Genomic DNA, 12,500 nt, shown 5'->3' with positions numbered 1-12,500 from the left:
GAAGAATTTTAAAAAGAATAATGTGCAAATATTGTACAATCCAGGTGTGGAAAGCTCTTAGACTTACCCAGAAAGACTCACAGCTGTAATCGCTCTTAGACTTACCCAGAAAGACTCACAGCTGTAATCGCTCTTAGACTTACCCAGAAAGACTCACAGCTATAATCACTCTTAGAGACTTACCCAGAAAGACACACAGCTGTAATCGCTCTTAGAGGACTTACCCAGAAAGACTCACAGCTGTAATCACTGCAAAAGGTGGGTCTAACATGTATTGACTCAGGTGTGAATACTTATGTAAATGAGATTTCAGTATTTCGTTTTCAATAAATGTGCAAAAATGTCTAAAAACATGTTTTCACTTTGTCATTATGAGGTATTGTGCTGTCATTATGAGGTATTGTGATGTCATTATGAGGTATTGTGATGTCATTATGAGGTATTGTGATGTCATTATGAGGTATTGTGTTTAGATGGATGAGATTTAAAAAAAAACATTTAATCCATTTTGAATTCAGGCTGTAACATGTGGAATAAGTAAAGGGGTATGAATACTTTGTAAAGGAGGCCAGTGTTCCTGTTTAGATGTCCAGTACCCTACCCCCTTCCTATCCTAGTTCCTAACTCTACCCCCTTCCTATCCTAGTTCCTAACTCTAACCCCCCCCTTCCTATCCTAGTTCCTAACTCTACCCCCTTCCTATCCTAGTTCCTAACTCTACCCCCTTCATATCCTAGTTCCTAACTCTAACCCCCCCTTCCTATCCTAGTTCCTAACTCTACCCCCTTCATATCCTAGTTCCTAACTCTACCCCTTCTTATCCTAGTTCCTACCTCTAACCCCCCCTTCCTATCCTAGTTCCTAACTCTACCCCCTTCATATCCTAGTTCCTAACTCTAACCCCCCCTTCCTATCCTAGTTCCTAACTCTACCCCCTTCCTATCCTAGTTCCTAACTCTACCCCCTTCATATCCTAGTTCCTAACTCTAACCCCCCCTTCCTATCCTAGTTCCTAACTCTACCCGCTTCATATCCTAGTTCCTAACTCTACCCCCTTCTTATCCTAGTTCCTACCTCTAACCCCCCCTTCCTATCCTAGTTCCTAACTCTACCCCCTTCATATCCTAGTTCCTAACTCTACCCCCTTCATATCCTAGTTCCTAACTCTACCCCCTTCTTATCCTAGTTCCTAACTCTACCCCCTTCTTATCCTAGTTCCTACCTCTAACCCCCCCTTCCTATCCTAGTTCCTAACTCTACCCCCTTCATATCCTAGTTCCTAACTCTAACCCCCTTCCTATCCTAGTTCCTAACTCTAACCCCCCCTTCATATCCTAGTTCCTAACTCTAACCCCTTCTTATCCTAGTTCCTAACTCTACCCCCTTCCTATCCTAGTTCCTAACTCTACCCCCTTCCTATCCTAGTTCCTAACTCTACCCCCTTCCTGTCCTAGTTCCTAACTCTACCCCCTTCCTGTCCTAGTTCCTAACTCTACCCCCTTCCTGTCCTAGTTCCTAACTCTACCCCCTTCCTATCCTAGTTCCTAACTCTACCCCCTTCCTATCCTAGTTCCTAACTCTACCCCCTTCATATCCTAGTTCCTAACTCTAACCCCCCCTTCATATCCTAGTTCCTAACTCTAACCCCCCCTTCATATCCTAGTTCCTAACTCTACCCCCTTCCTATCCTAGTTCCTAACTCTACCCCCTTCCTGTCCTAGTTCCTAACTCTACCCCCTTCCTGTCCTAGTTCCTAACTCTACCCCCTTCATATCCTAGTTCCTAACTCTACCCCCTTCCTGTCCTAGTTCCTAACTCTACCCCCTTCCTGTCCTAGTTCCTAACTCTACCCCCTTCATATCCTAGTTCCTAACTCTAACCCCTTCCTATCCTAGTTCCTAACTCTACCCCCTTCCTATCCTAGTTCCTAACTCTACCCCCTTCCTATCCTAGTTCCTAACTCTACCCCCTTCCTATCCTAGTTCCTAACTCTAACCCCCCCCTTCCTATCCTAGTTCCTAACTCCAACCCCCCCCTACCTCCTTCCTATCCTAGTTCCTAACTCTACCCCCTTCATATCCTAGTTCCTAACTCTAACCCCCTTCCTATCCTAGTTCCTAACTCTACCCCCTTCCTATCCTAGTTCCTAACTCTACCCCCTTCATATCCTAGTTCCTAACTCTAACCCCCCTTCCTATCCTAGTTCCTAACTCTACCCCCTTCCTATCCTAGTTCCTAACTCTACCCCCTTCCTATCCTAGTTCCTAACCCCTTCCTATCCTAGTTCCTAACCCCTTCCTATCCTAGTTCCTAACTCTACCCCCTTCCTATCCTAGTTCCTAACCCCTTCCTATCCTAGTTCCTAACTCTACCCCCTTCCTATCCTAGTTCCTAACCCCTTCCTATCCTAGTTCCTAACCCCTTCCTATCCTAGTTCCTAACTCTACCCCCTTCCTATCCTAGTTCCTAACTCTACCCCCTTCCTATCCTAGTTCCTAACTCTACCCCCCCTTCCTATCCTAGTTCCTAACTCTAACCCCTTCCTATCCTAGTTCCTAACTCTAACCCCCCCTTCCTATCCTAGTTCCTAACTCTAACCCCTTCCTATCCTAGTTCCTAACTCTACCCCCTTCCTATCCTAGTTCCTAACTCCTTCCTATCCTAGTTCCTAACTCTACCCCCTTCCTATCCTAGTTCCTAACTCTAACCCCTTCCTATCCTAGTTCCTAACTCTACCCCCTTCCTATCCTAGTTCCTAACTCTACCCCCTTCCTATCCTAGTTCCTAACTCTACCCCCTTCCTATCCTAGTTCCTAACTCTAACCCCTTCCTATCCTAGTTCCTAACTCTAACCCCCCCTTCCTATCCTAGTTCCTAACTCTAACCCCCCCTTCCTATCCTAGTTCCTAACTCTAACCCCCCCTTCCTATCCTAGTTCCTAACTCTACCCCCTTCCTATCCTAGTTCCTAACTCTAACCCCCCCTTCCTATCCTAGTTCCTAACTCTAACCCCCCTTCCTATCCTAGTACCTAACTCTACCCCCTTCCTATCCTAGTTCCTAACTCTACCCCCTTCCTATCCTAGTTCCTAACTCTACACCCTTCCTATCCTAGTTCCTAACTCTACCCCCTTCCTATCCTAGTTCCTAACTCTACCCCCTTCCTATCCTAGTTCCTAACTCTAACCCCCCCTTCCTATCCTAGTTCCTAACTCTAACCCCCCCTTCCTATCCTAGTTCCTAACTCTACCCCCTTCCTATCCTAGTTCCTAACTCTACCCCCTTCCTATCCTAGTTCCTAACTCTACCCCCTTCCTATCCTAGTTCCTAACTCTACCCCCTTCTTATCCAAGTTCCTAACTCTACCCCCTTCCTATCCTAGTTCCTAACTCTACACCCTTCCTATCCTAGTTCCTAACTCTACCCCCTTCCTATCCTAGTTCCTAACTCTACCCCCTTCCTATCCTAGTTCCTAACTCTACCCCCTTCCTATCCTAGTTCCTAACTCTACCCCCTTCCTATCCTAGTTCCTAACTCTAACCCCTTCCTATCCTAGTTCCTAACTCTACCCCCTTCCTATCCTAGTTCCTAACTCTACCCCCTTCCTATCCTAGTTCCTAACTCTAACCCCCCCTTCCTATCCTAGTTCCTAACTCTACCCCCTTCCTATCCTAGTTCCTAACTCTACCCCCTTCCTATCCTAGTTCCTAACTCTACCCCCCCCTTCCTATCCTAGTTCCTAACTCTACCCCCTTCCTATCCTAGTTCCTAACTCTAACCCCCCCTTCCTATCCTAGTTCCTAACTCTACCCCCTTCCTATCCTAGTTCCTAACTCTACCCCCCCTTCCTATCCTAGTTCCTAACCCCTTCCTATCCTAACTCTAACCCCCCCCTCCCTATCCTAGTTCCTAACTCTAACCCCCCCTTCTTATCCTAGTTCCTAACTCTAACCCCTTCCTATCCTAGTTCCTAACCCCCCCCTCCTCTTCCTCCCCCAGGCCTGTGCGTGATGATGGGAGCGTCCATCTACACGGCGGAGAGAGAAGGTTTTACGGAGGAGTCTCTGAGGAAAGGGGGGTACGGTTCATCCTACGTCCTGGCTTGGATCAGTTTCCCCATGACCGTCGTCAGTGGACTCATGTATCTGGTGTTGAGGAAACGCAAATAATAAAAAACTCATCTCTACAAGACCAAACAAACACAACGTCTAAAATCTCCTGCCTGTAGGGAGAAGTGTTCATTATTTTGACCTCCACACGTTATAAATCTAAAAGAGGGAAGTGTGTTAACTAAGTCTGTTAGCTAAAAAGGTAACTCCCAAAAACGTTTATTTTGTGTTGTTGTTGTTAAGAGCGTCTGTTTTTAAAAGACCCCAGTGTGGCGGAGAAACGTTTTCTCCACACTGTGTGGTTGGAATGAGACTGGGACATATCAGACTGTTTTTGGCTGGGATGGAGTTGGGGCCTTCCACGGGGACGTCAATGCGGTACATTTTAGTTTAATAGACCAATAAATTGGTGTATAGTTGAAAAATACATGATGCCAGAACGATGGTTAAGACTGAGCAGTACAACACTGTGTTAAGTCCTACTAGAGTAAACCTAGTGTAGAAGGTGGAATATGTAGGATTGTTCGTCTGTCTGTCTCCCTCCCCCTGCCCGCCTGTCTGTCTCCCTCCCCCAGGCCTGTCTGCCTCCCTCCCCCTGCCGGCCTGTCTGTCTGTCTCCCTCCCCCAGGCCTGTCTGCCTCCCTCCCCCTGCCGGCCTGTCTGTCTGTCTCCCTCCCCCAGGCCTGTCTGTCTCCCTCCCCCTGCCGGCCTGTCTGTCTGCCTCCCTCCCCCTGCCGGCCTGCCCGTCTGTCTGCCTCCCTGCCTGTCTGTCTCCCTCCCCCAGGCCTGTCTGCCTCCCTCCCCCTGCCGGCCTGTCTGTCTCCCTCCCCCAGGCCTGTCTGTCTGCCTCCCTCCCCCTGCCGGCCTGTCTGTCTCCCTCCCCCAGGCCTGTCTGTCTGCCTCCCTCCCCCTGCCGGCCTGCCCGTCTGTCTGCCTGTCTGTCTCCCTCCCCCAGGCCTGTCTGCCTCCCTCTCCCTGCCGGCCTGTCTCCCTCCCCCAGGCCTGTCTGCCTCCCTCCCCCTGCCGGCCTGTCTGTCTGCCTCCCTCCCCCTGCCGGCCTGTCTGTCTGTCTGCCTCCCTGCCGGCCTGTCCGTCTGTCTGCCTCCCTGCCGGCCCGCCTGTCTGTCTGCTTGCTGGCCTACCGGCCGGTCTGTCTGTCTGCTTGCCAGTCTATCTGGTGAAAGATGCTGAGGTTAATATCGAGGACATTAAAGACTGGGGGGGGGGGGGGTAGGATGATCCACTATCTAACTGGAATAAAAACAGAATGGAACCCTCTAGAACACTGCGTCTGAGTTTTCACTGATACAATACAACCTCTATAGTGGTGACGTCCCATAGACAGGCTGTTATAACAGGGGTCTATAGGCTGTTATAACAGGGGTCTATAGTGGTGACGTCCCATAGACAGGCTGTTATAACAGGGGTCTATAGTGGTGACGTCCCATAGACAGGCTGTTATAACAGGGGTCTATAGTGGTGACGTCCCATAGACAGGCTGTTATAACAGGGGTCTATAGGCTGTTATAACAGGGGTCTATAGTGGTGACGTCCCATAGACACAGTCTGTTATAACAGGGGTCTATAGGCTGTTATAACAGGGGTCTATAGTGGTGAGGTCCCATAGACACAGTCTGTTATAACAGGGTCTATAGGCTGTTATAACAGGGGTCTATAGTGGTGACGTCCCATAGACACAGTCTGTTATAACAGGGTCTATAGGCTGTTATAACGGGTCTATAGTGGTGACGTCCCATAGACAGGCTGTTATAACAGGGGTCTATAGGCTGTTATAACAGGGGTCTATAGTGGTGACGTCCCATAGACACAGTCTGTTATAACAGGGGTCTATAGGCTGTTATAACAGGGGTCTATAGTGGTGAGGTCCCATAGACACAGTCTGTTATAACAGGGTCTATAGGCTGTTATAACAGGGGTCTATAGTGGTGACGTCCCATAGACACAGTCTGTTATAACAGGGTCTATAGGCTGTTATAACAGGGGTCTATAGTGGTGAGGTCCCATAGACACAGTCTGTTATAACAGGGGTCTATAGGCTGTTATAACAGGGGTCTATAGGCTGTTATAACAGGGTCTATAGGCTGTTATAACAGGGGTCTATAGGCTGTTATAACAGGGTCTATAGGCTGTTATAACAGGGGTCTATAGGCTGTTATAACAGGGGTCTATAGTGGTGACGTCCCATAGACAGTCTGTTATAACAGGGGTCTATAGGCTGTTATAACAGGGGTCTATAGTGGTGAGGTCCCATAGACAGTCTGTTATAACAGGGTCTATAGGCTGTTATAACAGGGTCTATAGGCTGTTATAACAGGGGTCTATAGTGGTGAGGTCCCATAGACACAGTCTGTTATAACAGGGGTCTATAGGCTGTTATAACAGGGGTCTATAGTGGTGACGTCCCATAGACACACAGTCTGTTATAACAGGGGTCTATAGGCTGTTATAACAGGGTCTACATTTCATCAGTCTGTTATAACAGGTCTACATTTCATCAGTCTGTGTTTATAACAGGGTCTACATTTCATCAGTCTGTGTTTATAACAGGGTCTACATTTCATCAGTCTGTGTTTATAACAGGGTCTACATTTCATCAGTCTGTGTTTATAACGGTCTACATTTCATCAGTCTGTGTTTATAACAGGTCTACATTTCATCAGTCTGTGTTTATAACAGGGTCTACATTTCATCAGTCTGTGTTTATAACAGGGTCTACATTTCATCAGTCTGTTATAACAGGGTCTACATTTCATCAGTCTGTGTTTATAACAGGTCTACATTTCATCAGTCAGTGTTTATAACAGGGTCTACATTTCATCAGTCTGTGTTTATAACAGGTCTACATTTCATCAGTCTGTGTTTATAACAGGGTCTACATTTCATCAGTCTGTGTTTATAACAGGTCTACATTTCATCAGTCTGTTATAACAGGGTCTACATTTCATCAGTCTGTGTTTATAACAGGTCTACATTTCATCAGTCTGTGTTTATAACAGGGTCTACATTTCATCAGTCTGTGTTTATAACAGGTCTACATTTCATCAGTCTTTTGTTGCAGGACATCTTCACCATGGGTTCAATCTGAAATGAGTTATTTCACAGAGTTACTCTTTAGGAGGTCCGTTACATATGATATGTCAGATTTCTGAAAAAGTCAATTTACTTTAAATAATCAGAACATTATATCTGTATCAACCACCTTTTAACTTGGCGCTAGAACGTTCTGTCCATATCAACCACCTTTTAACTTGGAGCTAGAACGTTCTGTCCATATCAACCACCTTTTAACTTGGAGCTAGAACGTTCTGTCCATATCAACCACCTTTTAACTTGGAGCTAGAACGTTCTGTCCATATCAACCACCTTTTAACTTGGAGCTAGAACGTTCTGTCCATATCAACCACCTTTTAACTTGGCGCTAGAACGTTCTGTCCGTATCAACCACCTTTTAACTTGGCGCTAGAACGTTCTGTCTGTATCAACCACCTTTTAACTTGGTGCTACTTTCTGTTGAGAAGCAATTGCTTGCTATGATTAAGGTTGGGTTAGGGATCGCTGAAACGGCATCGTGGACTAACGGCTCTCTCCAATCTGGATCGCTGAAACGGCATCGTGGACTAACGGCTCTCTCCAATCTGGATCGCTGAAGCAATATAATTTTTTTTGAGACAAGATGTGAATGCAGTTTCTATCAGGCTGTAATGCTGAATTTCAGCAATACAGATTGGATAGAACCAGTAATGTTCAAAGTCTGTTGCTGTAACCATTACTTTGCAATGACAGTAATGGTCAAATTAAGATCCTATAACCTGGTGGAGTTATTTTATGGTCTTATCCACATTGAGGCAGTATGATATTAAAACACATTTAGGAGGCAGAAAGAGAGCCCGTATGATATTAAAACACATTTAGGAGGCAGAAAGAGAGCCCGTATGATATTAAAACACATTTAGGAGGCAGAAAGAGAACCCGTATGATATTAAAACACATTTAGGAGGCAGAAAGAGAGCCCGTATGATATTAAAAACACATTTAGGAGGCAGAAAGAGAGCCCGTATGATATTAAAACACATTTAGGAGGCAGAAAGAGAGCCCGTATGATATTAAAACACATTTAGGAGGCAGAAAGAGAGCCCGTATGATATTAAAACACATTGAGGAGGCAGGAAGAGAGCCCGTATGATATTGGAATGATACATTCATCTCTATGGCCTGATTCATTTCACTACTACTAGCAGCATTTAGCGTTACTGTGTCTTTACAACCCCCCCTCTGCCACCTGTTGGTTCAGATTCAAAATGGCACCCTATTCTCTACCAGAGAGCTGGTCCAAAGTAGTGTACTAGATAGGGAATAGGGTGTCATAGAGCCCTGGTTCAAAGTAGTGTACTAGATAGGGAATAGGGTGCCATAGAGCCTTGATCCAAAGTAGTGTACTAAATAGGGAATAGGGTGCCGTTTGGTGTTGAACCCTAGAAGCCAGTGTAATTGACTGACAGGTCACTACAGTAAAGAGTTACACATCATTGTTTGTCGTTGTTGTGGCAAATTATTTACACTTTGACTTCTGTGGTCGAAGTTGATAGATTTGACTGATGAAATGGACCAAAATTGGATCATGTCCTCTACAGACCCAGGGGACAGCCCGGCGGTGTTCAGTAGGGAAACTCTACAGCCCGTCGGTGTTCAGGTGGGAAACTCTACAGCCCGGCGGTGTTCAGGTGGGAACACCATAGCGTGTTTGAAACCAGGTACTACCTTGAAGTTGTTAAACACTAAATTAACGTTTCTTATTGTACAAGATGGGGCTGCATCTCCCCTGTTTCATAACGTTTTATCCATAATGAACAGCACCCAGGCTGGGAGATTAAAAGAACACACATTATGATTCTGAAGACTAGAAAGCATCGTCTCTGTTGATGTGTTTGTAAATGAAGTATCATTCCCTCGTGGCATAACACCAGTAGGATGTGGAAACGGGGTGTGATGGACATGATAAGATGTTACTGAAGGCTCTTTCTACCCTGGATACTATTGGATTCTATATAGCATTCTATTAGATTCTTTATTGGATTCTATATAGCATTCTATTAGATTCTATATAGCATTCTATTAGATTCTATATAGCACTCTATTAGATTCTATATTAGATTCTATATAGCATTCTATTAGATTCTATATTGGATTCTATATAGCATTCTATTAGATTCTATATAGCACTCTATTAGATTCTATATTGGATTCTATATAGCATTCTATTAGATTCTATATTGGATTCTATATAGCATTCTATTAGATTCTATATAGCATTCTATTAGATTCTATATAGCATTCTATTAGATTCTATATAGCATTCTATTAGATTCTATATAGCATTCTATTAGATTCTATATAGCATTCTATTAGATTCTATATAGCATTCTATTAGATTCTATATAGCATTCTATTAGATTCTATATAGCATTCTATTGGATTCTATATAGCATTCTATTGGATTCTATATAGCATTCTATTGGATTCTATATAGCATTCTATTGGATTCTATATAGCATTCTATTGGATTCTATATAGCATTCTATTGGATTCTATATAGCATTCTATTAGATTCTTTATTGGATTCTATATAGCATTCTATTAGATTCTATATAGCATTCTATTGGATTCTATTAGATTGTATATAGCATTCTATTAGATTCTATATTGGATTCTATAGGATTCTATATAGCATTATATTGGATTCTACAGAGCATTATATTAGATTCTACAGAGCATTATATTAGATTCTACAGAGCATTATATTGGATTCTATAGAGCATTATATTGGATTCTATAGAGCATTATATTGGATTCTATAGAGCATTATATTGGATTCTATAGAGCATTATATTGGATTCTATAGAGCATTATATTGGATTCTATAGAGCATTATATTGGATTCTATAGAGCATTATATTAGATTCTATATAGCATTATATTGGATTCTATAGAGCATTCTATTAGATTCTATATAGCATTATATTGGATTCTATAGAGCATTCTATTAGATTCTATATTGGATTCTATAGCATTCTATTGGATTCTATATAGCATTCTATTGGATTCTATACCATTCTATTCTACCCCAACAGCAGCTTCTGTTTGTCTTTGTTGTTTCCATAGAGACAGAGCCCTCCCAGCCTGGGCTCACCATAGGAGTTTGGTCTTATTAAATGTATTTTATATTAAAGTGACTTCTTGTCCCCTGTGATCATTGGTCCTGGTAACTGTATAGGTCAATGTCTGCGTCCCCCATTCTCCACCCTTAATCCCCAAGTGTACACTTTGTCTTGCACACTTTCTCGCGTGGATTTAACAACAAAAAAATGTTGGAAATTCCCAGCCTCCAGCCAATGCATACACCAATCTTATGTGAAGTGCACACTTGTGGGGGGAAAAAAAGGGTGTAGACTCGGGACACAGCCTAGGAATGAAAGTGCTAGTTGACGTGAAGGAGACTGTGGGGTTTCTGGGGATCTGGTGCCACCTGCTGGTGAACCACAGCTCAGTGTCTGTATTCATAAAGCGTCTCAGGGTAGGAGTGCTGATCCAGGATCAGTTTGGCCTTTTTCCAATCATGATGAATAAGGTCAGGAAGGCACCTGATCCTAGATCAGAACAGAGAGACATTTACAAAAAAACAGGTGTAGATCTACTACTACTACAAAGGGTCTGGTAACTCCACAGTCCTGGAGAGAGATGGTGTCTGGTAACTCCACAGTCCTGGAGAGAGATGGTGTCTGGTAACTCCACAGTCCTGGAGAGAGATGGGTCTGGTAACTCCACAGTCCTGGAGAGATGGTGTCTGGTAACTCCACAGTCCTGGAGAGAGATGGTGTCTGGTAACTCCACACTCCTGGAGAGATGGTGTCTGGTAACTCCACACTCCTGGAGAGAGATGGTGTCTGGTAACTCCACAGTCCTGGAGAGAGATGGGTCTGGTAACTCCACAGTCCTGGAGAGAGATGGTGTCTGGTAACTCCACAGTCCTGGAGAGAGATGGTGTCTGGTAACTCCACAGTCCTGGAGAGAGATGGTGTCTGGTAACTCCACAGTCCTGGAGAGAGATGGTGTCTGGTAACTCCACAGTCCTGGAGAGAGATGGTGTCTGGTAACTCCACAGTCCTGGAGAGAGATGGTCTCTGGTAACTCCACAGTCCTGGAGAGAGATGGTCTCTATTCAGAGGGTCTGGTAACTCCACAGTCCTGGAGATGGTGTCTGGTAACTCCACAGTCCTGGAGAGATGGGTCTGGTAACTCCACAGTCCTGGAGAGAGATGGTGTCTGGTAACTCCACAGTCCTGGAGAGAGATGGTGTCTGGTAACTCCACAGTCCTGGAGAGATGGGTCTGGTAACTCCACAGTCCTGGAGAGAGATGGTGTCTGGTAACTCCACAGTCCTGGAGAGAGATGGTGTCTGGTAACTCCACAGTCCTGGAGAGAGATGGTGTCTGGTAACTCCACAGTCCTGGAGAGATGGTTGGTATTTAGGCCATTGTATTTGAAATCAGATGTGTTAGTGCTGGGCTGGGACAAAAGCCTGCACAGTCAGAAGCTCTGGGCCATACAGACACAGACAACCCATTTTTCATATCATCAAAGACGGTCACAAACTTTACAAGGACAAGTTAGGAAACCGTGAGATAGTTTATTATACAATGGTGGTTAAAAGCTGAACAAGAAAGTTATGAAATAACAGGTGTGACTGGTAGTCATGACAACATCACTAACAGAGTGACCCAACTAGGACAGATGTACTAACAGAGTGACTCAAACTAGGACAGATGTACTAACAGAGTGACTCAACTAGGACAGATGTACTAACAGAGTGACCCAACTAGGACAGATGTACTAACAGAGTGACTCAACTAGGACAGATGTACTAACAGAGTGACCCAACTAGGACAGATGTACTAACAGAGTGACTCAACTAGGACAGATGTTCTAACAGAGTGACTCAACTAGGACAGATGTACTAACAGAGTGACTCAACTAGGACAGATGTACTAACAGAGTGACCCAACTAGGACAGATGTACTAACAGAGTGACTCAACTAGGACAGATGTACTAACAGTGTGACTCAACTAGGACAGATATACTAACAGAGTGACTCAACTAGGACAGATGTTCTAACAGAGTGACTCAACTAGGACAGATGTACTAACAGAGTGACTCAACTAGGACAGATATACTAACAGAGTGACCCAACTAGGACAGATGTACTAACAGAGTGACTCAACTAGGACAGATGTACTAACAGTGTGACTCAACTAGGACAGATGTACTAACAGAGTGACTCAACTAGGACAGATGTACTAACAGTGTGACTCAACT

At 44.4% G+C, this 12,500-nt stretch overlaps 1 protein-coding gene and 2 long non-coding RNA genes across 5 annotated transcripts in view; 1 reads left to right on the top strand and 2 right to left on the bottom strand.

Moving 5' to 3' along the window:
* The window catches only part of emp2 (epithelial membrane protein 2), a 39,251-nt gene extending 34,667 nt beyond the window's left edge, over positions 1–4,584 (top strand). For 2 of the 3 annotated variants that reach the window (XM_082971379.1, XM_082971380.1), the window contains one exon: positions 3,999–4,584. In XM_082971379.1, the coding sequence (XP_082827505.1) occupies positions 3,999–4,168 (170 nt within the window). In that variant the 3' untranslated portion in view covers positions 4,169–4,584. The remainder of the gene's footprint in view (positions 1–3,998) is intronic. The other variant, NM_001141058.3, reaches the window with a different exon arrangement.
* Positions 4,585–4,726: 142 nt separating this feature from the next.
* On the bottom strand, positions 4,727–4,963 carry LOC145877455 (uncharacterized). Its single transcript, XR_014391769.1, has 3 exons — positions 4,921–4,963; positions 4,848–4,863; positions 4,727–4,817 (listed from the first exon to the last, which is right to left on the bottom strand). It is a non-coding gene; the product is annotated as an uncharacterized LOC145877455 (long non-coding RNA).
* A 6,836-nt stretch (positions 4,964–11,799) lies between these two features.
* The window catches only part of LOC145877454 (uncharacterized), a 1,116-nt gene continuing 415 nt past the window's right edge, over positions 11,800–12,500 (bottom strand). Inside the window, exons 1-2 of the long non-coding RNA XR_014391768.1 lie at positions 11,973–12,500; positions 11,800–11,940 (exon numbers count right to left, since the gene is read on the bottom strand). The exon at positions 11,973–12,500 is cut by the window's right edge and continues 415 nt beyond it. This is a non-coding gene — a long non-coding RNA (uncharacterized LOC145877454). The remainder of the gene's footprint in view (positions 11,941–11,972) is intronic.

Source organism: Salmo salar, chromosome 03 (assembly GCF_965601325.2).
Source record: "Salmo salar chromosome 03, fSalSal1, whole genome shotgun sequence".
In the NCBI taxonomy this organism is placed as follows: Eukaryota; Metazoa; Chordata; class Actinopteri; order Salmoniformes; family Salmonidae; genus Salmo; species Salmo salar.
This window is presented reverse-complemented; position numbering and strand designations above follow the sequence as displayed.